A 27701-nucleotide genomic window follows, 5' to 3' on the forward strand; every position below is an offset into this window, starting at 1 on the left:
TTCATGGGTCTTTTGCTAAGGAATGAGAAGCCATTCTAATTTGAGATAATGGATTAATGTGTGTCACTAAGTACCTTAGAGTAAGTTATGGTTGTGTTATGAATATGGTGTAGTAGTTTCTTATTATGAAAGAGTTTCTGAAAGGTGGGTTGTTTTACTTTGAAACTCTTGAAATAAAGATATTAGCTTTAAATGATACTTAAAAAATTAAATCTAACTTAATTTGTATTTCATATTTTAGCATATATTACTGTAAATGCGACATTCATTTTGGAGCAGTTGGGAAGCCAAGTCTTTAATAAATAATCTCAGGACCATAGGATTTTTCACATTCTAAGGACTTATTGTTTAGAACGAGAGATAAGATATTGACATAATAATAGAATAGAGTAGAAAGTAATATATGATATAAGACAAGTACAAACTGCTATGGACAGTATAGATAAAAAAAGAAATTAGATTTGTTCAGTTCAAAAGCCTTCTTGATGTAGGTGGCATTTAACCTTGGTGTTGAAAAAGGTATAGGATTTGGGTATGTGGTGGTGCCTGGAGTATTCTGGACAGACGGGAAGAAGTTCAGCAAAGTCACAAAGGTGAGAAAGTATGAAGTATGTAGGGGAAATTTTAGGTAGGATAGGAGGGTCTCGTTGTATCCCCCCCCCCATTAATTTGTGTGTGTTCTTTCCAACCTTTTTTCATCGTCAAAAAAGATGATTTCACTAGAATAGAGGAGGACTCATCTTTGTTAAAGGGTGTGTGAATGGCTGGGTTCCCTGCTAAAATGTCAGATAAGTAGTTATTTAATTAGAGCAGTGTTTTTCAAAGTGGAGTGGGGTGTGTATCCCCTGTGTTATATAAGACAATCCTTTGAAGTACAAGAAGAAAGTCCTAGACCTTGGACTTCAATTTATTTTTTAACTTTTTTAAAAAAAGATTTTATTTATTTATTTGACAGAGAGATATCACAGGTAGGCAGAGAGGTAGGCAGAGAGAGGGGGGAAGCAGGCTCCCCGCCAAGCAGAGAACCCAATGCAGGGCTCAATCCCAGGACCCTGAGATCATGACCTGAGCTGAAGGCAGAGGCTCAGCCTACTGAGCCACCCAGCCACCCCTAACCTGTTTTCTTTTTTAATGTATGCTTTATAATGTGCATGATTTGTTAGCTTAGAAGTACTGACCATATGATATCTAAATCTATCAGGGCCTGAATGCCCAAATGTTTTACTGATGGGGATGTTAGATTTTAAAAAGTGATGGTGCCTGGGTTAGAATTGTAGGCTGTGGAAAGGGGAGTACTGAGATGACATGTCAGATAAGTCAAGGCCTGGGGTTAGTCTTAGGAAGGCTGCAACAGTAATATCAAGTGGGAACTGTACATTTGGTAGGAAGCAAAGAAACACATTTCTAGGTTTAGGGTCAGTGAAGGCGTACATTTATGGAATTAGATTCTGCCAACTATGTAGGCAGCTGTTTGATATTTTTATATTTGTGTTATTGGTTGTAGTGTTTAAGTTTTCCTGGTCAAGTTTCCCTTTTTTGACCGTGCTGTATAATTTCCTTATCTTCTCTACTGCATTCTAAGCCTAAACAGTACAGAGTAATAACGGTACTAATAGAGGTAATAATAAAAACATTTATTCAGTCAACATTTACTGATTAGGTACTAATTCTGGGGAAGAAATGGTAAGCAAAGATCATAACTGATCACTGGATTCATGGTGTTTATGTTCTTTAGGGGAGATAAACAATCAGCTAGTCCTCAAATTGGTGTAAAACTGTTGTCTGTGATAAGTGGTACAAAGGACAGTGCATGCTGTCAAGCTTGTGAAGAAAGTGAACTATTCAGGGAGGGTCAATAAAGCTTCCCTGAGGACAGGACTGGCTACAGAATGTGTAGGGTCCAGTGCAGAATGATGACACGAGGCCCCTTGTTCTAAAGAATTCCAAGACTAATGGCAGAACGTGAAACTGAGTGTGGAGCCCTTCTAAGCACTGGCCCTGTGCAGTTGCTCATGTAGCATGTCCAGGGATCTGGCCCAACATCTCAGCATGTTTGAGCTGAGACACTGCAGGGGTGGGAGATAGCTCTAGGTCAGAGGATACAGCACAAATGAATCTTTGGGGCAGGAAGGAACATGGTGCATCCAGAAACTGACTGAAGGCTAGTGTGACTGGAGTGTAGAAATAGGCGGAGTGGAGTTATGATGAAGCCAGAAGGCCAGAGAGGTAGAGAGGGAGAGGTATGAGGCCAAGTTGAGGAATCTGATCTTTTTTTTTTGAAGATTTTATTTATTTATTTGACAGACAGAGATGACAAGTAGGCAGAGAGGCAGGCAGAGAGAGAAGGAAGCAGGCTCCCCGCTGAGCAGAGAACCTGACGTGGGTCTCGATCCCAGGACCGTGGAATCATGACCTGAGCCGAAGGCAGAGGATTTAACCCACTGAGCCACCCGGGCGCCCCAAGGAATCTGATCTTTACTACAAGAGCCACGCCAACTGTTGATGTGTGGGAAGCATAAAATTTACTTTTTCTTTTTTTTTAAGATTTTTATTTATTTATTAGACAGATCACAAGTAGGCAGAGAGGCAGGCAGAGAGAGAGAGGAGGAAGCAGGCTCCCCACTGAGCAGAGAGCCCGATGTGGGGCTTGATCCCAGGACCCTGGGATCATGACCTGAGCCAAAGGCAGAGGCTTTAACCCACTGAGCCACCCAGGTGCCCCTAAAATTTACTTTTGATGTGCTAATAATACCAGTATCTTGCACCTTGACAACATTGCACAGTGGTCTGTCTTGGTCCCCAATCCTACCAAACTTTCTTTACAGAAAATTTGAGTTTCACCTTCTATATGTATTCCAAGGCCAGTCTTTCCCAAAGGCAAGTTTAAAAAGGCACTTCATACTGTGAGTGTTTTTGGTGGTAGAAATTGAAAATAGCATAGGTGAGTCCTGAAATTTTATTCACTATTGAATTAGTTTATGGTCTAAAACATTTTAGGTCAATGGAAGTAAAACTAGCAAGGGATAAAAAATGTTTTATTATTGTTTAAGATGTTTCTTTTGAAATGCTACAGATTTTTAAGGTCTGTTGTTAACACTGTAAGTTCTTAGTCTCCCTCTCTTTTTCACATGGCAGGAGCAAGGGGTGGGTATTGACTTGCCTAACCTTGGGAAAGAGGAATAGGGAAGCAGTTGCATTTTTGGACTTTGTCTTTCCCGTAATAGTGTTCTCAGTAAAGAAAACTTCAGTTAATATTATCCAAACCAAGAAATAGAAATAGAAATGTTCTTTGTCATGTGTGGATAATAGTGTTCATGATTCATGGATTTACTTATGAAGGCAGTTAATAGAGTTCATTTCCTAGAAGGATACTTGCATGGTTGGTTTGTAGATCCATTGCCATGCCACACAACTTAGGATTTTCACTTTTGGCACTCTATTGAATAACACTCTAGCTATTTCTTCTCCCATGTCATATTTAAAATGTAATTATTTGAGCTGGTTCATGTAGGGGATGCACTTAAATCAGTGATGTTTGTATACTTTGAGTTGCTCATGGGTGAGATAGGTAGTTGATCATTCTTTGCATACTCTACCATTTCTTGCCTCCTGGTCCATGGATACACTGGCATGCCATGCTGCTAAACTGATATATATATAGAGATATCCATATCTCTATATATATTTGTATATACATACATAGTTGTATCAATCCAGTTCCTTCTCTTTTTAAATAATAGGTTCTATTTGTGAAGATAACCTCAGATGTTTTGGCAGAGTTACTTCTCGAGAATTTATTTTTGACAGTAATTTCTGAGTTGAATATATTTTGTATTCTGGATCAAGGAAAACAGCCCCCTCCCACCTAGTTTCCATCTTTAGATTCTATTAATAACAGAAATTTTAGTATTTGTAGGCAACTTCTCTTTTTGTGATTAGGTAGTAGGTCTCAAGGTTTCTTTGTTTTCACATATGTCGTTGTAATGGGTCTGGAGAATCCATGGTGGTGATAATAAACTAACTTTTTCATGGAACACATAAATCGCTGCTCATATGGAACTGCGATATTGCTGAGTAGTAAAGTAGCTTCTGATTAATCAGAATACTTAAATTATATTGAGCAGATGCTTAATGCTAAGTGTATGTTATTCACTGTTTTGAAAACTTGTAATCCATGTCTATCACATACAAAACCTAGCTAACCGAAGTTAAAATTACTACAATATTTAATTAGAACATCTCATTGCTTTAACAAAGTTAATAATACTAGGTTCAGTAAAACTTAGATTAGCCAGAATATTTAGGGAACAGAATGGTAGGTTTAATCAATTACCCCCGTCTTTCTTTCTACACACAATTAACATATGCAAAACATGCTACAGGGTAGCATACATAGATGGGACACATCTGTGCCCTCAAGAAACTTAGTTTCAGTATCTTTGAAATTTTTGTTAATTTTATTCTTATGCTTTATTGCTTTAATTAGATTTAGATGCATATAATTGAATCTTTTAAAAATTAATTGAATCTTCAATGATGTAGGATTTTACAACAAATGAAACTCATTGTATTGTTTCTCATATAGATGTAAACGTTATAGGTGTGCTGACCATACAGTTTAGCCCAAAAGGTTATTTTTTAGTAATTTGCTGATGGCAGCTTGTTTTTGTTTCCTTGACTTTTATCTTAAAAAACTATATTACACAGGTTAACTGGGTTCTTAGTAAAATTCTGCTTTGTTAAAAGTTTACAGTATCATATAATAAATATTTAGTTTTATTGCCTTTTTGGTATATGAGTTGAAACTCGGTAGTTTTTGTTTATATGTATAATATTATGAGCAATAGCGTACAAAACTATGTATGGTGCATTATTTGCTCGAGGTTTTCGTGGTATCCCTAAATATGAGTCTAATTTTGTGTAGCCCAAACCAAATGAAAAGTAGCATTTATAATTTACAATAATATGATTTTGTTCCTTTTCATTCTGAAGTACGAGTTAAAGCAAATTAAAGGGGTCCTCCCCCGCACTCCCTGGACTGTTCAGTGCATCTCAACGAGAGGTTAAATGTTATGGTTAAGCCTGGCTTCAGGCCTAAAATTAGTTTTACTAGCTTTATTTCACATTGTAGGTACTTACTGCTTCATCGTTCTCTTTGACTTTGTTTTTGTGGAGTGGTGGTGGTGGGTTCAAGGTAACGGAATGTTCTATAATATAACATGGTTCTCCTGTATGTTTAAATACTACCAGCTTATAAAGAAAGAGGCATAGCCTGAAAGAGATATATTTGATTCTTTCATATAGTGTTACTTATTTGAAAGTTTACTTCGTTAAAGTTTATAGTAAAATACTGTTTCACTTTTTTTTGATAGTGAATCAAATTCAGTATCTCATTTTTTAAAAGATTGATTTATTTATTTAAGTAATCTCTGCACCAAAGTGGGGCTTGGACTCACAACCCTGAGATCAGGAGTCACATGCTCTCCTGACTGAACCAGCCAGGCACCCCCAAATTAAGTATCTTATAAGTAACATTTTGGAGTGTCTGTGTTTGGACGATAAGGAATAGTAGCATATAGGCTGTTTTAGTTTTTAAATTTTCACTTTTGATTGGACAGGATGTCTTCCACCTCTTCTCTGTTGAAATTACAACAGCAGCACAACTCCCTACCAAATGATAAACCAAACATGCATTTAAAAGAAGTTATCTAACCTACTTATACCATATACCATACAACCTGAAGTAGTGTGATTGGTTGCTATATTTAAAGTAACCTTGGCAGTTGACTTTAATTAAATTCTCTAGGCAAATCTTTGTGCTTATTAATTGGGTTATTGATACGTTTTTGCTTTATGTACTAATTATCACTGCCTTGTTTCCACAGCTGCAGAGCCTTGGCCTGAAAATGCTACCTTGTATCAGCAACTGAAAGGTAGGTACTTGTTCACAATTAAAAACAGCTCATATAAAAAAAAATGGCTCATATAAAAATATATCTAGGGGTGCTTGGGTGGCTCAGTCCATTAAGCATCTGCCTTCAGCTCAGGTCATGGATCTCAGGGTCCTGGATGGAGCCCTGCATTAGGCTCCCTTGCTTAGTAGCGAGTTTGCTTGCTTCTCCCTCTCCCTCTGTGCCCCCACCCCTGCCTTGTGCTCTCTGTTGCAAATATATAAATAAAATCTTTTAAAAAACAAAAATATTGTTACCAGAAAATCCGCAACCCCTCAACATCATTTACTTCTGAGAGAACATAAAGAAGGGATTTTCTTGTGCAATTTGTCTAGGAGATTTTGCCTAAACTTGAATCTGCCAGTGTAAACCAACTCTTCATGGCCTATAAGGTCCTTAGTTTATTATTGACTCATTATATTGGCTGCTGTAGGCAGTGTAAAATGATGTGGCTGCAGTAGCAGTTGGCAGATTTACTGCACCAGTAGCTGACACAGCAGATTTTTGAAGTCCTGTGGTAAAGTGGGCTCTCAGTGAAAAGGAACTGTTAAAATGTATAGGCTAGGATGGTTCAGGCTCCCTCTAGCAGCTCTTCATATATCATCAGATCACATTATGGACCCCATTTGGGGCTCAGCAGCCTGCTGCAGTTGTCAGAAGACTGCAAAGTAATGAAGACTAATAGGCAGCAGCCCTAGTCTTCTAAGCATGGAATTTTTATTGCAGCAAACTTGTCATCTTTCTTTTGTGTGACAGACCTAGACACACTGTGCAATATTAACTGCAAGCTGGTTTTATATGATTTTGAATGCTTTTAACTAGAGGGGTTTGAGCACATACCATTTTACTTAATTTTAATGAAAAGAAGAGGAATAGTATTTCTTGAAAAGTTGAAAAATGAATTTGTTTTTAAGTGAGTGATTTTAATTAAATATTGTTGATAAAATAAAAAAATGATCAAATAGTTTTAGAGGAAATAGTCTTTGTTATGTACGCATTGTGATAATTTAATCAAAAATTCTGATTACCCAATTGTATTGATATAGAACTTCATAGTTCCTGTGGTAAAAATCTGTACCTTTTATTTTTAAAAATAGGAATAGTGTTTTAAAATAAAAATATTTACAAGTATATTTTGCTTGTTTAGCAATCTCACTTTTGACTCAGACTTTTCATTGTATTTCCACAGGGGAGCAAATTTTGCTTTCTGACAATGCAGCTTCTCTTGCTGTGCAGGTAAATATGCAAATAATGTAATAATTTTCACTTTGAGTTACAACTATTTTTTTCTCTCTGGGCAGTCTGCGATGTTATATACTTATGATCTTTCTGTGTGATTTACCATTATCAATATAACATCTTTTCTGTGAAGTATGATTTTATTATGTAATATTTTCAGTTATTGTCAGTATATAAAATAAAAGTCTTCATTCTTTTTTTAAAATCAGTTAATATGCTAGGTTATTCTCTTAATAGTTTAGCTTTTGGCTAGATATGATGGTATTGATTATTTGTGGTGATACGTTCATTTATGGACACAGTTATTATTTGTAAAGATTTATTTACCACATATTTTTAAGCATCATTCTCTCACTGTGCTCATTCTAGTCTAATCCATTTGTTAATCTTAAAGCAGACATTATCTTCTCTAGCTGTTTCTTATATATTTATTGATTACATTAGCGTCTCTTATTCCCAAACCACTTATTGAATGCAATAGCTCTTCATATTGTATATCACAGTTGTGTAATCCAAAGAACAGTTAGTGGTCCTGTAAACTTTAAACTGCACCACAGGAAGAATAGAATACTTGGGGATTATTTGCTTTAAAAACTAAAAAATACTGTATATTAACTAACTGGAATTGAATTAAAAACTTAAAAAAAAAATAAACCAAGCCCTTACAGATACTGCTTACAGGGCTCTCTGTAACCTTAACTGATTCTATTTCCCTCTTTTTTCTCTTTCATTATCCTGAATTTGCTTATATGATGGGACTACAGATAACTAACACATACAAAAAAAAAAGAACAAAAATAACTAGTATTATAGATTGCTTTTTTAATTCGTGTAAATTTAACAAATTGTATATGTTGTTTGATTGTTTTTTGGTACTTGACTTTGTTTTTTATATTTGTCCATATTGATAGATATACCTCTGATTTACTCATTTTTATTAATGAGTGTTATCCCACTATATGAATACACCACAATTTACTAAAGAAAAAGGGAGAGAAATGCCTATGGAGATTATAGAATTAAAGTTATTCAAACATTTGCATATGTAGCTGTTACTTACTTAGTTAGCTTACATAGTTTGAATCACAAAGAGGATTTTATTGTGCAGCACTAAAATATAACTTAAAAGAGAAACTAAGACATGTGGCATTTTTGGAGATGGGATGATGAGCTTCTGGAGGACAGAAAGAAAGGCAAGAGAAAAGCCTGTGAGTTTTTGCTGTGTTCTAGGCATTATAGTAAGCACTTGGTCATCTCACATTTTTTATTCAACTTGATATTCTCTGCATTTGGTTACTATGTCTGATAGCATGTCACTTAGTATATTTTTGCTTTCATTAAGGCAGGGAAAGAAGGAAAAGATGGAAAGAAGAAATGTGTTTGGATAATAATTTATTCATATGAATATCTTTCTTTCTTTTGGATTTATTTTAAAGATTTTATTTACTTATTTATTTGTCAGAGAGAGAGCACAAGCAGGCAGAGGCAGAGAGAGAAGCAGGCTCCCCAGTGAGCAAAGAGCTGGATGTGGGACTTGATCCCAGGACCCTGGGATCGTGACCTGAAAGCCGAAGATAGTGGCTTAACTGACTGAGCCACCCAGGCATCCCGTCTTTAGGATTTATTTTAAATCTTTTTACCAAAAATGTAAATTACATATATTTTTTTTTATTTACCCTTGTTTTATCTTCATTTTTTAAAAGATTTTATTTATTTATTTATAAGGGAGTGAGAGAGAGAGAGCACAGAGGGAGAGGGAGAAGCAGACTCTCACTGAGCAGAGAGCCTGACAGGGGATTTGATCTATCCTAGGACCCTAAGATCATGACCTGATCTGAAGGCAGATGCTTAACCAGCTGAGCCACCCAGGCACCCCCCCCCCCTTATTTTATCTTTAGATACGACTATTACAACTTGTGTATTTTTTTTCTTAACATTAACTTTTGAGAAGCAGAAATTCTCAGTTGATTTTATGTAATAAATGTGGACTTTATACTGCTATTAATCTTTTTTCTTTTTTTGGTGAGGGTGAATTTAAATTTAGCTTTCAGATACTAATAACAAACTGCGTAGCATATCAGGTGTACTAGGTAAATGTTTGTTGAGTGAAAGATTCATAAGTGTGGTAAAAGCAATTTCGCCTGATAACTGAACGCACAAGCAAATTATTTGCTATGTATAAAATAGTATTTTTCAATGTTTATCTTTGAAAAAAATAACTTCATAGCACAGTGAATATGTTCATTGAAGCACTAATTCTTAACCCTTTTTAAATTGCCATTTTTGGGATAACTTTTTCAGGACCTCATGAAAACTATAGACCATTTCTCCAGAAAACATTCCAGTGTGCACACATGAGATAGACACATACCTTAGCTTTTCTGCATATGGTTTCAGGGGGTTTATGGATCTCCTTGCTGAAGCTGTTTGGGGATCCCTTGTGAAAAATTATTGAAGTCATTTTCACCAATTAAAAGGTATTTTGAGAAGGAATAGAATGGTTCTTAACTGAAGGAGATTTCTACCCGTCAGAAGACATTTGACAGTGTTTAGACATTTCTGGTTGTCATAACTGTTGGGGAGGGTGCTGTTGGCATCTACTGGGTAAAGGCCAGGGATGCTGTTAAACAGCTTTCAGCGCACAGGACGGTTCCTCCACAACAAAGAATTACCCAGCCCCAAAGGTAAATAGTGTGAATGTTGAGAAGCCCTAGAATGAACTAGTTTTTAGTACAAACCAAGATATCAGTATGTTACCATTAAATTAAAATAATAATAATAATAATAATAATAATAATAATGCTTTAAGTAATCTGGGGAAGGGAAGAAAAAAGAAACCTTAGTATACACTTTATTTAGCAACTCTGTTTTTATGGTTTCTATTAATTTACTTTCTCTCCATGGCTTCTCAAAATATAGTTGTAATTAATAGTAAAACCAGAAAAAAAAGAGAACCTTTTAAAATGCAGAATTTGCTTAACCATTTCAATTTTTTGTTATCCTACATATGTCACTTAGATGATAAATTAACCAGCATATATTAAAAATTCTTAGTTTTCTTCAATATTCTTTGACTTGACAGCTGATAGTAGCCATGACTATAAATGTGACTTTTCTAGATATCTGATGTAAACTTTATGGAGTAATTTTCTTCTATATAGTGGACCAGTATCCGTTTAGAAGAATCAGTTAAATGTGTAAAATTGATCAAAACAATGTGACAGGTATCCATAAACTGGATATTTTCTAGAAGATACCAGATATCAGGCATCAGATATTTTAATAGTCTGCCAGTTAAGCCATCAGGAAATTTAAATTTTACCTAGAGCATAGACTTGGCATTTATTATAGTCCTGGAACTAAGTGGTTAGATCTTTTTTTGATTAAAGGAACCCTTATGATTTCAGTTTAAAAGAAAATAAATTTTTTTCCCATGGCTGTTATTTCCTCTTAGGTTTGCTTTTTCCTCCTCACCCACAAAGTACTGGTATTAACCAGCGGTGTTTGTCTGGTCATATAACAGTCCTGTATGTTGATTAGAGTGAAGTATTAGTGTAGCATGTTCCTCTGGTTCTCATGAGCAGTGTGTGTGTGCGCGTGTGTGTAGTGGTATGTACATACATGTGTAAGCAGTCTTTGTGTATGTGTAATTGGGAAAAGAACTTTGATAATCTCTGTTACTGACAGGCAAATCCACAGAGAGAGAAAGTGTGTTAGTGGTTGCCAGGAGCTGAGGAGAGGTAGAAATAGGAAGTGAGAGGTATTGGGAGTAATGTAATGGGTACAGGGTTTCTTTTTGAGGTGATGAATATGTTCTAAAATTAGACAATGGTGATAGTTGCACAATTTTATAAATATACTATAAATTGAATTGGACACTTAAATAAAAGGATGAATTGTATGTTGTATAAATTATATGTCTATAAATCAGTTATTTTTTTTTAAAAGATTTTATTTATTTATTTATTTGACAGAGAGATCACAAGCAGGCAGAGAAGCAGGCAGAGAGAGAGAAGGAAGCAAGTTCCCTGCTGAACAGAGAGCCCAATGTAGGGCTCGATCTTAGGACCCTGAGATCATGTCCTGAGCCGAAGGCAGAGGCTTAACCCGCTGAGCCACCCAGGCTCCGCCAATTATTCTTTTTAATTAAAAAAATAATAATTCTCTGTTACTACTCTCACCTCCTAAACCTGAACTATTGTCCAACAGATATATAATGTATATAATGTTGGCCACATACGTAGTTGAAATTTTGGGGGGCAGCTGGGTAGCTCAATGGGTTAAGCTTCTGCCTTCAGCTCAGGTCATGATCTCAGGGTCCTGGGATCGAGCCCTGCATCAGGCTCTCTGCTCAGCCTGCTTCCCCCTCTCTGCCTGCTGCTCTGTTTACTTGTGATCTCTCTCTCTGTCAAATAAATACATAAAATTTAAAAAATTTTTTATAGTAGTCCTATTAAAAAATGTAAGAAGAAACCGATGAAATGAATTTTAATCATGTTTTATTTAACCCATTGTATCCAAATGTTATTTTACCATGTGATCAGTACAAAATTGATTAATGGGATGTTTTACGTTTTTTATATTAAGTTCGAAATATGTGTATTTTACACTTAGAGCACATCTTCATTTGTACTAGCCACATTTCAGGCGCTCAGTAGCCACATGCAGCTACTTGTATTGAACAGCGCATGTCTAGAAATATAGTATGAGCCAAAACCTATGAACTCCTCTGCAATTTTTCTGAGTAAAATGTCTTATTTTCTTTAAGAAGTTTATGACTTTACTGATTTGGTATATGCTGTCTTTTATAGCAGCTTCCACAAATGAAGTGGGAGTTGGTCTCTTCCAAATATAGAATACCGTAAACATTATTCTTTCTTGTTCCTCTGTAAAATGGAGATATAAAGAAGCTATTTTATTGGATGTCATGAGGGTTGGATGTGTTAATATATATAAAGTACTTAGAAAAGTACTTGGCACAATGTAAATATGCAGTGAATGTTGGTTATTATTTCCTTCTCTCTTACTCATTGACAGAAGTGTGTAAAATCAGTATCAGCAGGAGGAATGGAAGCTTGCAGGCTTTATAATGCTTAAACACCTGGGAGTAATTAAAATAAATGTTAGGTTTAAGAATTTTTTTGGAGGTGTGCCTGGGTGGCTCAGTCAGTTAAGCATCCAACTCTAGGTTTTGGCTCAGGTCATGATCTTGGGGTCCTGGCATGGAGCCCTGTGTCGGGCTCTGCACTCAGTGCCCGAGTCTGCTTGTCTCTCTCCCTCCCCCTCTGCTCCTCTGCTCCTCCCGCAACTCGTGTCCTCTCTCAAATAAATAAATAAAATCTTAAAAAAAAATGGGGGGGGGGGAGGGACATATTTGAATTTGTGTGAACATTATTAATTTTTGTAGTCATTCACGCCATACCTAAAAATGTCAATATTGAATGCTTTAATTCAAAGTATTTAAAAAAAAATTCTGAATAGGATTTGTTTTAAAAGTGAGTTTCTATTGAAGACTTTAAGGCATTCTACTGAGAGCTTTTATATGCAGTATCTCATTTAATCCTTACCATAACCCTGGTGTAAGGGACTATTATGAACCTCATTTTAGAGATGTGGGAACTGGGACTGAGCTTTGCCCAAGGTCATAGAGCCCACAGACTGTGGAGGTAAACAGACAATAATGATTGAGTAGCTATCATGTGCTCATTACTATGCTAAGCACTTTATTCTTATTAACTCATTTAATCCTTAAAACAACTTGAAGTTTAGGTGCTATTATAATCCACATTCTGCAGGTAGTGTTAGTAAGAACAGCAATAATAACTGAAACTAAAATGTACACAGTACTTACTCCATGTGCCAGGTCTTGTTAAATGTACCTTACATATCATAGATAATTTTCACACACAGCAACTCTAGGAGGTGGGTAGTAGTAGTAGTCCCATTTTACAAAGTAGCAAGTTCAAGTGGAGAGGTTCTCAAACTTACATGGGTGTACTTGGCAGAGCTGGAATGCAAAACCAGGGAGTCTAGAGTCAAGAATCCATGCTTATAACACTTTGTTGCATATCAGTTCAGTCCAGGGACACAGATCTTTGAATTTTTATTCAAAAATAAGTGGACATTTAAATTCAAAAATCATTTCTGACATTTCCTAGCTAGTTGCATCTTCAAATTTATAGATTACTTTAAGATGTGAAAGATAAATGTGTCTCAGCTTTTGGATCTCTGAAATGTGATAAAGGCAGTCTTACCTAAGTTTTCAGTTATTGTGAAGCTCAAGTTAGATAACAAATGAGAAATTCTTTTGAAAAAAAGTGAAAGCAATAGAAATAGCATTAGAAATACAAGATGATGTTGAATGCTGAATTAGTGCCTATATTTTATGAATGCATATAATAAAATTGTTACTTTCTAGTAAGTTTTAGAAAGGGTGTTGTTTATTATAGGAAGCCAACTTACAAAGAAACCTGTTTTCCTTTTTTGTATGGCTTAGTCTTTTGCAAAAGTTTGGATTTACTTTTAGAAAGTGTCTTGAACTGATGACAGTTACTAGAATGCTGCATACAAGAGAATGCTACCTTTCATTTACTCAGTTTTTATACTCACTTCCAGTAAGAATAACATTTAAGCTCAGATTAAGGGAAATATCATTATTCTACTTAATATTCTCATTTCCCCCTTCTCGTGAATGAGTACTCTGTCTTTAAAAATGAAAGGGCAGACAACAAAAAAACTATTTTTTTCTGTTGAATATGTTGTATCATTTAAAAAAGTCAGCATTTTTATAGGCCCTATTAATTCTGGGCCATGAACACTTACATGTCACATCTGCTGATAAATTGTTAGCTGACCCTTGCTTTTTTCCTTTTAGCAAATGATGCTTTTTAGGTAGACGTATTAATTAGCCGTTAAATGATAATATCCTCCTGTAGTGATTGGGAAGAGCAGGAGAGAGGAGGAACTCTCTCTCCTTCGGATTGTGAGTCACTTGTGCCACTGGAGAAATAACAGTGCTTATGAAAATACATCCGCTGTAAACATGTCTTGTCATTGAGGTGGCTGCTGTGGACAGCTTACCTTGAGAATTGTGGAGGAAATTATTTTGAATTTTCAGTTTGGTTGGATACCTTTTTTTCTTTAAACAAGTTATTTATGGTTGTCTGCAGTTTTTTTTTTTTTAAGTGTCTGTTCAAACCTGATAAAAATCCAAGTAGGATGCCGCCAGTGTGTGTATGTCTTAATAGAGAATTAAGAGAATACTCTTTTATGAAAAAATTTTTTTAAATTGACGTAGCTTTAAGTTTCATAGACTGTAAACGTTTTTTGAGGTTTTTTTCATCCCTTCACTTTGATCATCCTCTGCAAAATGAGGCTTCTGTATTTACTTTCAGGAATAGAAGAGGAAAGGAGCGTTTAGAGGTAGAGAAATTTAGGGAATATTTATTACATAGGAGACTTATAAAATCTTTTCAGTATTTTAGTAAAATGAGAAAAATGGAAGCTGTAGGATGTTTTCTTTTATCACTGAATTTAAAGTCTTCAGATTGACTGTCTTCTATCACCTTTTATATGCCAGCAGTATTAAAGTATTTTGGTGCTTTATGCTTATAAAACTTGGAAGGACTTAAATACTTAGAAGATGATCTTCAGAAAAGATAATTTAAATTGAGATAATTAAAATTGAACTTAAATTGCAAACAATTTAACAGATTAAAAACATTTTCAGTATCAATATTAATTCCTCAACATAAATGGTGTGGTATATACAAAACATTTAAATTTGTGTTACAGGATTTGTGAAAATGAAACATATTCAAAATAGAATTCGGTGGCTATTAGAGTTGTCATTTTTAGTGAATAGTGAAATAAAGTGGTTTTGGAGGGTAATGGGTTGCTAACATAAGTATCTAGTTAACATAGCAAAAATACACTTTGCTGCAGTCAGGAGAGATTTCAAATTAGAATATCAACCATACACTTTTCTGCTTAAAAAGTAAATAGTGAGCAGGATTTAAAATTTGTTGCTGTTAAACAGAACAATGAAGACATAGCAGGATGAAAAAATGACAGTCTATTTTTTATACAGAAAAGGGCTAGAATTCTTCATTATTAGATATACAGTATCAGCATAATCGATCTAGCAGCATTATATTTGAGCTGAAAATACACTTAAATTTGAGGCCATACACTAGCCTGTGTGAACAAAACATCTTTCATATAGTTCTAAGATGAAATTACCCTTGAATGAATAGCATCTTCATTTATCTTCAAACCTCTTCTGTGCTCTTAGTGTATCTACTCTTTTCAACATTCCACAACAAGAATTACATTATACCATTATACGAGAGTACTTCTGCAGTGTGAAATAGATTGGTTTGGAAAATGAACCTGGCTTTGCTATAAATTACATTCTCAGGTACAAAGGAATTTGTTATTTTGTTTAAAATAGTCACAAATATAATTAAGGTCTTAATTTATGTTAAACTACAAATATAGCTATTACTTTAACTGGATTAGGAACTTAATCTGTCACTTCAGGAATGATACCTAACACTTTTCATTTGTAACCTTAGATACATTATTTCAATTACAGGGTCTGCAGCTGTTTGATATAAAAAAATGAATCATTTTATAGGTAGATTTGTTCATGGTTTTTAATTTTAAAACATGCTTCTTCAGTAAGGTGAAAAATAATTCTTTGGTTGTCGTCACAGATTTTCTTTTGTGTCCTGGTAAAATGAGATATGAATTAAAATTCAGAACCATTTCATTTTGTGCCCTGAAAATGGTATTGCATGCTTTAGAATAGTCCTTAGTGAATTCTTATGTGAAATATTTCAAATTTAATTATGAGATGAATAGAAGCTTTGTTCTAAAGAAGAAAACCCAAGGTCTGCTGTCTAAGGATAGCTTTACATGGTTAGGCTGAAAATTGCTTGTTCCCTATTAGAATTTGGATAACTTTGTTAATGGGATCTACATACTTTATAAGCTATGTTTATAATCCCTTAAATTCCATAGTATTAATCTGTATGAGGCACTTAACCTTTTAAACATTCAAGAACAATTCTTTAAAATTTTGTAGTATTTTTTATATTTTCATTGACAATGTTGATTTTATTGCTTAAATGCATAGGATTTCTTATGTATTTAACTTGTAAGACAAGTAAATGTTCGTTTTGTTTTTGGAATAAAGAAGAGGAAAGAAGGTAGTTGGTGCTGTTTATTGGTAAATGATCCACTATTGAGTTACTATTAGTTTATCAAAATGAATATGTTTTATATCCCTGCCATCTGCTATTTAGCTTATCTTAAGAATTTAAAATTTGTTGGAGTTTTTTGTTGTTGTTGTTGTTATTTTTCTCAGTTGGGAATATTTATCTGTAAATAATGAAACAATCATTTATAAGAGCTCAAAAAAAGTAGTTTCCTTTCTTTACTCCCAAACTCTTCATTATTGAGTGCCAAATATCTGACTGGTATTGCTTTAGGTTCTTGGGTTATATGAATTGGTCTCTGTGACTATTTCATAGTTCCTGATACTTAGTATCGACCTTACAGCTTACTTTTATTTACATTTAATTCTAACAGGGAGAGCTTGTACCTTTTCCTATTCTGGTTATCTTTTTTTGTTGCTTTCCTTCTGAACTTGATTTTTTTTCTACAGCTGTCAGATGTTGATGTATATGTATCTAAAGTTGAGTCAGATATTCCAAAAGTAGTTATCAGGTGAGAGTTGTGTTAAGGGAGATCTGTTCTCTGATGTGATCTGTCTCATTTGTGCTTTTACTAGCATTTCATGTTTTTGATACCAAATTTGCTCTATTTGAAGCTATTTATGCTCATTGAATTGTGTTTCTGATAATTTTTTAAGTTAAATTCCTGTTACTATTTTTCTAAAACAATATCTGCTTATTGATGTATTTGTCATTTTATTGATTTTTAAAAATCTGAATTTAACAGGAATTACATCTAACTTTTTAATGCAGTGAGCTTTGGTTCTATAAAATAACAAAATACTAATCTTTCTTGTAGCTTACTAGTTTTCTACAAATTTAGGTATGTTTTCATATTATAGTGAATATCTGTGGCTTAGTCATTGAGCAAATGTTACATGAGAACCTATAGTATGCTGAGGATAAAGTAGTGAGCAAGTGGTTAGTGTGTGCTAAAAGAGCCTACAGTCTGGAGGCCTTTTATCAGTTCATTTATCAGTTTCATCAGTATGTGTGACTTTGAAACATTATTCAGAAAGTAAAAATTTGTTAAAATCAAAACATCTTTATTCATTTGTTTTTGCCTTGTTTAAAATATTTTATATAAGGTACATACTGTGATCATAGAAATCATATTATTTATTCTTTACCTTATTATTCTTTAAAAAAGTACTTTTGGGGGACACCTGGGTGGCTCAGTGGGTTAACCCTCTGCCTTTGGCTCAGGTCATGATCTCAGGGTCCTGGGATCGAGTCCCGCATCGGGCTCTCTGCTCAGCAGGGAGCCTGTTTCCTCTCTCTCTGCCTGCCTCTCTGCCCACTTGTGATCTCTCTCTCTCTCTGTCAAATAAATTTAAAAAAAAAAATACTTTTGATTATGTTCCCTTATTTAATCCTTTTAATATCTATTTAGGGATTTTTAAAATCTTGTGCCCAATTTTACTGTTTTGATTATAAAGGAAAATTATTTACCTTTTTCTCTTAAGGAGGTGTTAAAGGGTAGTAAGTGAAGTCAGCTTTCTTTTGAAATCACCAAGGTTAGTCTTTCTTCTTTTGCAGATGGGTACATGAGTATTTGTTTCTAATATTATTACTGTTAATCTTAATAATATATTTATTGAACTACTATGTGCCAGATAGTATATAAGATGTTTTACACATTAGTACTTCAGTTAATCTGCCTAATTAATTGTCTTCACTTTAGAAATGAGAAAGCTTATGAGGTAAAGGAACTTTCTCAAGCTAACAGTCAGTCAACAAGATTCTACCCAGAGATGTCTCACTGGAAGACTTAAGTCTTACTGTTCTATTCTGACTCTTAATATTGATAAAGAGGCGGGTGCCTGGGTGGCTCGGTTGGTTAAGCATCTGCCTTCGGCTCAGATCTTGATCCCAGGGCCCTGGGATGGAGCCCCACATCAGGCTCGCTGCTCAGCAGGGTGTCTCCTCCTTCTCCTTCTCCCTCTCCGTCCATGTGCTTACTCTGTCTCTCTTTCTCTCTCTTAAACAAATAAATCTGTAAAAAAATAAAAAAAATTGATAAAGAGGATTTCTATTCTTCTTCTCCTCCTTCTCTTTCTTCTCCTCCTCCTCCTCCTTTCTTCTCCTTCTCCTCCTTCTCCTTTCTCCTCCTCCTTCTTCTCCTCCGAAGTTGTCGTCGTCATCTTCTTCTTCTTTTTTTTTTAAGTAGGCTCCATGCCCAGCATGGAGCCCAACACAGGGCTTAAACTCACAACCCTGAGATCAAGACCTGATTTGAAATCAAGTGTCGGATGCTTAGCCACCCAAGTGCCCTCAAGGATTTCCATTTTTCAAAAGACATTCTAGTGTTCTACTTAAACAGCATGTTTCTTTCTTTCTTTCTTTCTTTTTTAAAGATTTTATTTATTTATTTGACAGACAGAGATCACAAGTAGGTAGAGAGACAGGCGGCAGGGGGGGCGGTAAGCAGGCTCCCTTCTGAGCAGAAAGCCCGATGTGGGGCTCGATCCAGGACCCTGGGATCATGCCCTGAGCGAAGGCAGAGGTTTTAACCCACTAAGCCACCCAGGTGCCCCAACAGCATGTTTCTTAAGTCTGTATTCTGTTAGGATCTATTAGATTATGCTAGGGACTTAACCAGTGACATTTAAAGAGTGGGAATGTGCTGGGTCACCCAGTCTTAAGAGTAATGTGTGGTGTGTTATGAGTCAGCAACAGAAACTTGCCCTACTCTAAATGATGGTAAAGACAGAGTCTCAGTGAGATGTGTAGCATTCTCCCTGTACAAATGTAGTGACCAGGCCAGGCCTGTTGTGGCTGGCTGTGTTTCTCTTCAACCAGGTTTGAGCCCTTCTCATCATTTTATGAACTGAATATTTTTATTTACTTCTTCATTTGTTCATTTTTGGTTAACATAATGCAATTCAAACAAGATGTGTGATATTTCAAGGTTTTTAATGTTATAGATTCTATTTTCTTTCTCCTGTTAACATGATATTTATTGTTTTTTATAAAAGAAATTGATGATTTTTGGCTTTAAATATTTTATTTATTTATTTGACATGAAGAGCACAGCAAGCAAGGGGAGTGGCAGGCAGAGGGAGAGGGAGAAGCAGGCTCCCGGCTGCAAGGAGCCCAATGTGGGACTCCATCCCAGGACTCTGGGAGCACAACCTGAGCCAAAGACAGATGCCTAATGAATGAGCCACCCAGGCGCCCCGAGTTTTTGGCTTTAAGTTTAATTTCAGGGGCACCTGGGTGGCTTATTCCCTAGGCGTCTGCCTTTGGCTCAAGTCCATGATCCCAGGGTCCTGGGATTGAACCCTGTGTTGGGCTCCCTGCTCAGCAGGGAGCCTCCCTCTCCCACTCCCTCTGCTTGTGTCCCTCTCTCTCTGTCAAAATAGATAAATAAAATCTTTAAAAAAATAAATTTAATTTCAATTAAGTTGCCCGTCCAGAATCTTTCTGTAATATTTTTAGTATATTTCTTTGGAAATAAAGACTTGAAGAAACTAGATATGCATAATTTTTGAGATGTTTTGTTTTATTGGATTTCTTATTAATATTATTGTTTACCTTATCTTAATTATAAGATCTCCATGCTTATTTAAAATATCCTGAATATTGGACCATATGCTCAGATTTTAAAGGACTCTTGGTGACAATGGCTTCTATTTGTGTTACTTCTCAGTATATTTTCAGAAGATAATACTACTGTTATTGGACAGCTTCTCATTGCTTCTTCTTTAACTGTGTGTTAAATTGACATTTAGTTTAGTTTATTTATTTATTTTTTTATTTTAAAAAATGTAATTTTTTTTTTTAAATGAGAGAGAGAGAGGAGGGGCAGAGGGAAAGGGAGAGGGAGAATCTCAAGCAGGCTTCATACCCAGTGCAGAGCCTGATATGGGGCTTGATCTCAGAACCCTAAGATCATGACCAGACCTGATACCAAGAGTCGGATATTTAACTGATTGAGTGACCTAGATGCCCATTTTATTGTTGTTGTTTAATTATTATTTGTGGGGGAGAGAGAGAAAGCATGAGAGAAGGGGGTAGGGTCAGAGCGAGAGGCAGACTCACTGCTGAGCAGAGAGCCCTATGGACTCAATCCTGACACTCCAGGATCATGACCTGAACTGAAGGCAGATGTTTAATGGACTGAGCTACCCAGGCGCCTCCTTGTTTTTGTTTTTAATTGAAGTATCGCTGACAGATAATGCTACATTAATTTCAGGTATACATCGTAGTGATTCTACAACTCTATATGTTATGCTCACCGTAAGTATAGGTATCATTTATCACCATACAACTCTATTACAGTACCATTGACTATATATTCCCTGTGCTGTACCTTTTATCCCTGTGACTTGTGCATTCCATAACTGGAAACCTGTATCTCCTGCTTTTCTTCACCCAACTCCCCCCCACCCCCACTCTCCTCCCCTCTGGCAACCATCGGTTTGTTTTCTGTATATATGGGTCTTTTTGTTTGTTCATTTGTTTTGTTTTTTAGAGTCTGCATATAAGTGATCTCATTCTTTTTTATGGCTGAGTAATAGTCCATGGTATGTGTCTTTGTGTGTACACACTACATATTCTTTATCCATTCATATATCGATGGATACTTGGGTTGCCTTCATATCATTGCTATTATAAATAATGTAGCAGTGAAATAGGTGTACAGATATCTTTCTGAATCAGTGTTTTTGTTTTCTTCAGATAAAGGTCCAGTAATGGAATTACAGGATCATATGGTATTTTTATTTTTAGTTTTTTGAGGAACCTCCATGCTGTTGTCCATAATGGTTGAACCAATTTTCATTCCTACCAGCAGTACATGAGGGTTCCCTTTTCTCCATATCCTCACCAACACTTTTTAATTTCTTGTCTTTTTGATACTAGCCATTCTGACAGGTGTAAGGTGATAAATCTCACTGTGGTTTTGATATACATTTCCCTGATGACTTCATGTGTCTGTTGGCCATTTTTATGATGTCTTTGGAAAAATATCTATTCAAGTCTTGTGCTCACTTTTTTTTTAAGGTTTATTAATTTATTTATTTTAGAGAGAGCAGGTGTGTGCACGAGTGGGGGGAGAGGCAGAGGGAAAGGGAGATGGAGGGAATCCCAAGCAGATTCCCTGCAGAGTGCAGAGCCCAACATGGGTCTCCATCTCACAACCTTGCGATCATGACCTGAGCCAAAACTGAGTCAGACACTTCACTGAGCCACCCAAGTTCCCCTTCTGCTCACTTTTTAACCAGATTATTTGGGTGTTTTTTTGGTGTTAACTTATGTCAGTTCTTTTATGTTTTGGATATGGACTTTTCAGTTTTTAAACTTGGTGGGCTATAGATGGAGGGGACAGAAGAGATCAAAGATAACAATTCTTCTTGGTTGTGTTTTTATTCTGCATAATAATTATAGCTCTACCCCTTCTTCTTCTTCTTTTTTTTTTTTTTTAAGATTTTATTTATTTATTTGATAGAGATACAGTGAGACTGGGAACACAAGCAGGGGAAGTGAGAGAGGGAGAAGCAGGTTCCTCACCGAGCAGGGAGCCTGCTAAAGGGCTGTATCCCAGGACTCCAGGATCATGACCTGAGCTGAAGGCAGACACGTAATGACAGCCACTCAGGCTCCCCTACCTCTCTCCTTTTCTTAACATCTCAATATTGCCATACTTGAAGGAAAATATTGACAAAGATTATGCTAATTTATAGGTACCTTTGTCACCTCTTCCACAAAAGAAATGGAGATGGCCTTTTAAGGTTAGGCTTCTCAACATTTGAGTAGAGTTGCTTATATGGTTTCAAAACATACAACAGTGCCTTAGTGACCAGGTCTTCAAAAAGAGAGCAGAGTTGTCTGCTAAGTGATATTAGAGAAGTCCCTATTAAAGACTCCCAAGCCTTTTGGGAAGAGACCACCAAAACCTGCTCATCCCACAGTTTTTCCTATTTTGGTAAATGGCAGTTCCATCGTTCTAGTTGTGTATGTCAGAAACTTTGAGCCATCTTTGGAGTCCTCTCTTTTTCCTGTATTCACATCCAGTTGTCAGCAAAACCTTTTGGCCCTAGCTTAAAAATACAGCCAGAATCTGACTTCTTGTTCCCTTTAGCACTCTTGTCTTGATCCAGGCCACCATCATTTCTTGCCTGGATTGTTGTAGAATCCTTCTAACTAGTGCTCCTGCTTCTATTCTTCTACTCTCTACAGCCTAACCTCTGTATAGCTGCTTGTAATCCTTTAAAGTGTTAGTCAGATTCTTGCAGTCTTCAGCTCAGCACCTTCCTAAGATTGTTCGTCTCACTCAAAGTAAAGGTCGGAATCCTTAAAATTATCTGTAAGTCCTACATGATCTCCTAGTTATCTTTGATGTCATCACTTAACCACTTACTTCCTTAATCTGCATTGTCAGACTGGTCTTGTTCCTCAGACACACCAGTTGACGCATAAGACTGCATCAGCTCTGTTGAACTTGGACTGCTCTTCTCTTAGATAAGATACGTGGCTTGCTCCCTAACTTTCTTCAGGTTTATGCTCAAATGTTTCCTTACTGGTGAGCCCTTATCTGACCACTCTGCATATAACAGCAAGACCTTCGTACGGCTTTGTACGAAGGGATCGTAGCAGGGATCACTATACATATTTTCTAATTTATTTGCTTGTCTTCTTTCTCCATTGGAATGTAAAATCCATGAAGGCTTAGACTTTATGTTCACTGTTCTGTTCTCAGTGCCTAGAACAGTTGTGATACATAGTAGCTGCTTATTCTATCAAGTATGCGGATGAATGCATAAATGCTTTCCATCCATTCTTCTACACAATCAGAATTGTGTCTTCCTGTCCAGTTAGTTCACAAGAAGCTATGCATTGGGCCAAATAAATTAGCCTCTTGCAGGACTTATTGAGTTTGTTTTAATGTTTTGCTCCAGGGCTTTGGAGGAAAAATAATACAAAAAGCAGTTCTGCATTTGGCCTATGTTGTCTCATGTCATTCAGTAGCCCTTACAGAAGATTCCAGATGAGAAATGTCTTTTGGAGTTAGTATGAGAAGTTCAGTTGAGGAGTGACCCCGTTCTTTTTTGAAGACTACAAATATTCTGTTGATGGAGTCACCACAGTTTATACAATCAGTCTCTTATTCATGGGTATTAGGCTACTGTTATTATTATTAGAAGTATAAATATTATAACTATAATAGGGCTTAGGCATGAATATTGTTACATATATCTTATAAAATATTATGCGAAGATGTTCATCTGTTTCTAGCAGCACAATTGTAGGGTCAAAAGATATGTACATTTAGGATTTTTGTAGCTGCTGCCAAACTAACATTGGGTTAGACTGCATTGATTTATACTGCAAGCACTGGTTGAGTATCAGTTTTGTGTTTTGAAATTTGACTAAGCAGTTTTTAAAAAAATGTTTTTATTATCAGAAGTTTTGTTGCTTCATTAAGAAAATTCACATAGGATTAGAACTAGAAAAATTATTGAGTTTTAGACATCTTTAGTCTTCATTTTGTGATTTGATATATTTTCAGATTTTCATGTTTGTTCATTCATTTATCGAGCTGATCATCATTATCTGGCACAAAACTGTGTATTAAAATAGTAAATGCTAGTTCTAGAAGACAGAGGTATCTGAAAGGAGAAGCAAGAAGCATCAGAAGCTTGCCACCATGTTACTGAAAGATTGTTATAATAGGATCCCTGTCTGTATTCCCGATATTCTATTAACTACAACATTTGAAAGGGTTTTCCCAACATTTAAACTTCTAGTTTTATAATCTAATCAAAGTAGTGGCATTATTTACAATAACTTTTGAATCTAGGATTTAAGGTATTTGTAAGGGTTGAATAGACTGGTAACAGATCGTTCTTGTTCTTTATACTTTTGGCTTTGGTTTTACTTATGTACAAATAAAATATATTTTATTTTTCAAAATCATTTTTTACAAAAAAATTCTGAGCCATGGTTCCCAGAAGATATGATTCAGAAGTAATTACTGAACAAATAGAATTTAGAATCTTCATGGAGTATCATAGGTGTCATCTTCTGGGATTGTTTCTAGAATTTCTCTGATTTAAAAGTTCTCAGTGAATGCTCTTTCTAAAGCATTCAGAGTCAAGAAAAATTTATAATCCTTTCGTAGTTACTTTTTTCCTTTCTCATAATAACAGTTGGTGACATTATATATTCTTTTTATTTTTTATTTTTATTTTATTTTTTAAAAGATTTTATTTATTTATTTGACAGAGATCACGAGTAGGCAGAGAGGCAGGCAGAGAGAGAGGGAAGCAGGCTCCTCGCTGAGGAGAGAGCCCAATGTGTGACTCAGTCCCAGGACCCCAGGATCGTGACCTGAGCTGAAGGCAGAGGTTTTAACCCACTGAGCCACCCGGGTGCCCCTATATATCCTTTTTAGCTTGGGATTAGGAATTTTAGAATCAAATTTGCTGCCTTATTAATAGACATTTGAGTTGTTCCCAGTATTTGATTATTATGGATCAAACTCTATGAGCATTGTTGTACATGTATGTTAATGACTATATGCCTTTTGGGGGGGTATAGTTCTGGGCATGGAATTGTTGGCTGATAGGGTGGGCATATGCTTAGTAGTAATTACCAAACAGTGTCAAGATGGTTGGATTAATTTATACTCCCACCTGTAATGTATGAGAGGCTCATCATACACACACACACACACACACACACACACACACACACACGTCTACTGACCCACCCTTACCCCATTCCCAAATCTGGATACCCAGAGACAACCAATTTTTAATTCTTTTAGCTGTATTATTTTTCCAGGTACTTACCTCTGTATTTTTAAGATGCTTGTGTTATTATTACTTTTAAAAATTTTAAAGTATCTATTGAATTCCACTATGAAATTCTCCTCTTACAACTCACCTTTTTCTCCTTCCCCATCTTCCCTATTGTGTTCTCACTTTTTTTGGTCAGATTAATACTAATACTTAGTATTTCCATTAGAATGTAAATGTAAATATATTTCCATTAGAATGTAAATATTGATCTCAGTTGAGTAGCTCAGTGTACTATGCACATAATCTTTCTGTGTGCTTTTCTCCCCTCAGGTTAGTAATTGTTTTATTTAATTCATTTGGGTAGTTTCTTTCATAAACTTTGATTGAACTATAATGCTCTCCCTCACAATGGTCAAATGCATCAGATACTTTTTTTCTTTTTTCTCAGAAATACTACCTTGGAAATGTCTGTTCCTTCTACTCTAATTGGAGCAGTTCCTTTCTCTGCTGGCTTCAGAGCTGTTTTCTTACGACTGCTATTCGCCATCATCCAGGGAATTCTTTTGCTTTTTTTTTACGTTGGATCCCTTATTCTCTGGATCCCTATTCTTTCCCACCCCCTTCCCTCCCTTGGTTTGTTATTTTTATTTTGTGCACCACATTCTTCATTAGCTTTCTGAGAAAGGGTACATGGGAAATAAAAATTTAAAGACCTTGCTTATATGATACTGTTTTTATTCTTTCTTCATATTTGATTAATAACCTTGGCCTCATGTAGAATTTTAGGTTGGCAAGATTTTTTTCTTAGCATTTTGAAGGCCTTATATTACCATTGAGCTTTCAGAGTTGCTTTTGAGACATGAATGTCATGTATTTGCTCAGTCCTCTGTATGCTTCACTTTTTATTTTTCTTTTTCCTGTTTCTTTCCTTTCTTTCTTTTCTTCCTCCGTCCATTCATTTCTGCCTTCCTATATGCTGTGATCAGATTCCTTAAACTCTTCGTATATTAATGTGTTCCCGTATTAAAATAGGCATATCTGTTGTACCTAACTCTTGGACAAAGCTCTTATGCAAGTACCTGGCACAGGGTCGTAAGTGCTCAGTAAATATTAACCATTATAATTTTTCTTTGAAGTTGTCTTTTCTCTGCAATTTTTCTTTCCTGTCAGTTCCTTTTTTTTTGCCTTATTTTGGCTCTAAGTTTTATGTTCGAGGCTTTCCTCAACTATCTCTTGATCTGTACTAACAATTTATATTTACGAGTGAGGTGCTAAAAAGCTGATGGGGAGATGAGGGTACTTTTTGACATGCAGGCTTCACTGTGGACTGATTGCACAGTGAGTTGCTCTTTTTGTTGGCTCCTACCCTACCCTCCCCCACCCCGACCTAAACTGTCAGCATTTGTAGGGCTTTTCCACAGTTACCTCTCGTATCTTGGAGGGACTTAATTTGGTTGCCAGTGTGGGGGAGCTAAGGGGGAGAAGGGTGCTGTGGGTCTCCTCAGTCAATGTGTGCACTCTCCCTTAACCTTTCTCTTTTCAGTGTGACAGCCCCACCGCACCCACCCAGTGCCCTCTGCTATGCTTGAGACTTGGTCGGGAGTCTCTCTGGTTCGGTTTCTTCAGAAAATGAACCTCTGTCTCCTGCCAGGTTGGGGGCAGGCTAGTTGTGTGATGCTTATACAGACTTTCAGTCACTCTTATTTTTAGTCCTTTACCTCATCTCTACCTTCTGTGGTACTTGGTGCCTCCAGTTTTGGAATCTCCTAGTTTCTGTGATGTGGACACATTGATTTTTTTTCTCTGCATACTCATAGGTTTCAGCTTCCTCTGCCCTGCTAAATCTGTTCTCCATCCGACAGAAATGGGCAGACATCTCTGGTCTGCTTTGGTCACCTCTCCCCCTTCTTTGTGTCATTCTGGATTTATTAGTTTTCTATTTCTTCACTGTTATTTTAGTAGAGTTGTTTTTTTTTTTTTTAAGATTTATTTGTATATTTGAGAGAGAGGGAGCACTGAGAGAAGTGTGTGTGTGGTGGGGGAAAGGGACAGAGGGAGAGAGAGAATCTCAAACAGACTCCCCAAGGAGTGCAGAGCCTGATGTGGGGCTGTATCTCATGACCCCAAGACCATGACTTAGGCCGAAATTAAGAGTCGGATGCTCAACTGACTGAGCCACCCAGGTGCCCTTATTTTAGTAGAATTTTTGAAAGATTGCAGAGGTAAATGTGTAACTTCAGTTCTTTGTGTTTACATGCTTATTAAATTTAAGGGTACTGGGTACTATGTTCTACGTGTGTGTATCTATGTTTAAAAAATTCCTTACCTTTCAAAGAATGAATGTATTTATTGACTCTAGTTTTAATTTATTCATTCTTAAGTTCTTAGTTTTCACAGATTAATAAATTTATCTGACCATTTTAGCAGTTGGAGTTGCTCAGCCAAGTAAACTCTATATTCGTTCTTTGTAAAATTGAAAATATTATGGTGCTTAATGTGTCACTGTCATCAAAAGTTGATGGAGC

General features: G+C 36.0%; 1 protein-coding gene across 4 annotated transcripts in view; it reads left to right on the forward strand.

Annotated features, from left to right (window-relative positions):
- Positions 1–27701, forward strand: part of MTX2 (metaxin 2) — a 70876-nt gene that overhangs the window by 22312 nt on the left and 20863 nt on the right. For all 4 annotated transcript variants that reach the window (XM_047722264.1, XM_047722261.1, XM_047722263.1 and 1 more), the window contains 2 exons: positions 5886–5933; positions 7141–7187. In XM_047722264.1, the coding sequence (XP_047578220.1) occupies positions 5886–5933; positions 7141–7187 (95 nt within the window). The remainder of the gene's footprint in view (positions 1–5885; positions 5934–7140; positions 7188–27701) is intronic.

This window comes from Lutra lutra, chromosome 3 (assembly GCF_902655055.1).
Source record: "Lutra lutra chromosome 3, mLutLut1.2, whole genome shotgun sequence".
Classification (NCBI taxonomy): Eukaryota; Metazoa; Chordata; class Mammalia; order Carnivora; family Mustelidae; genus Lutra; species Lutra lutra.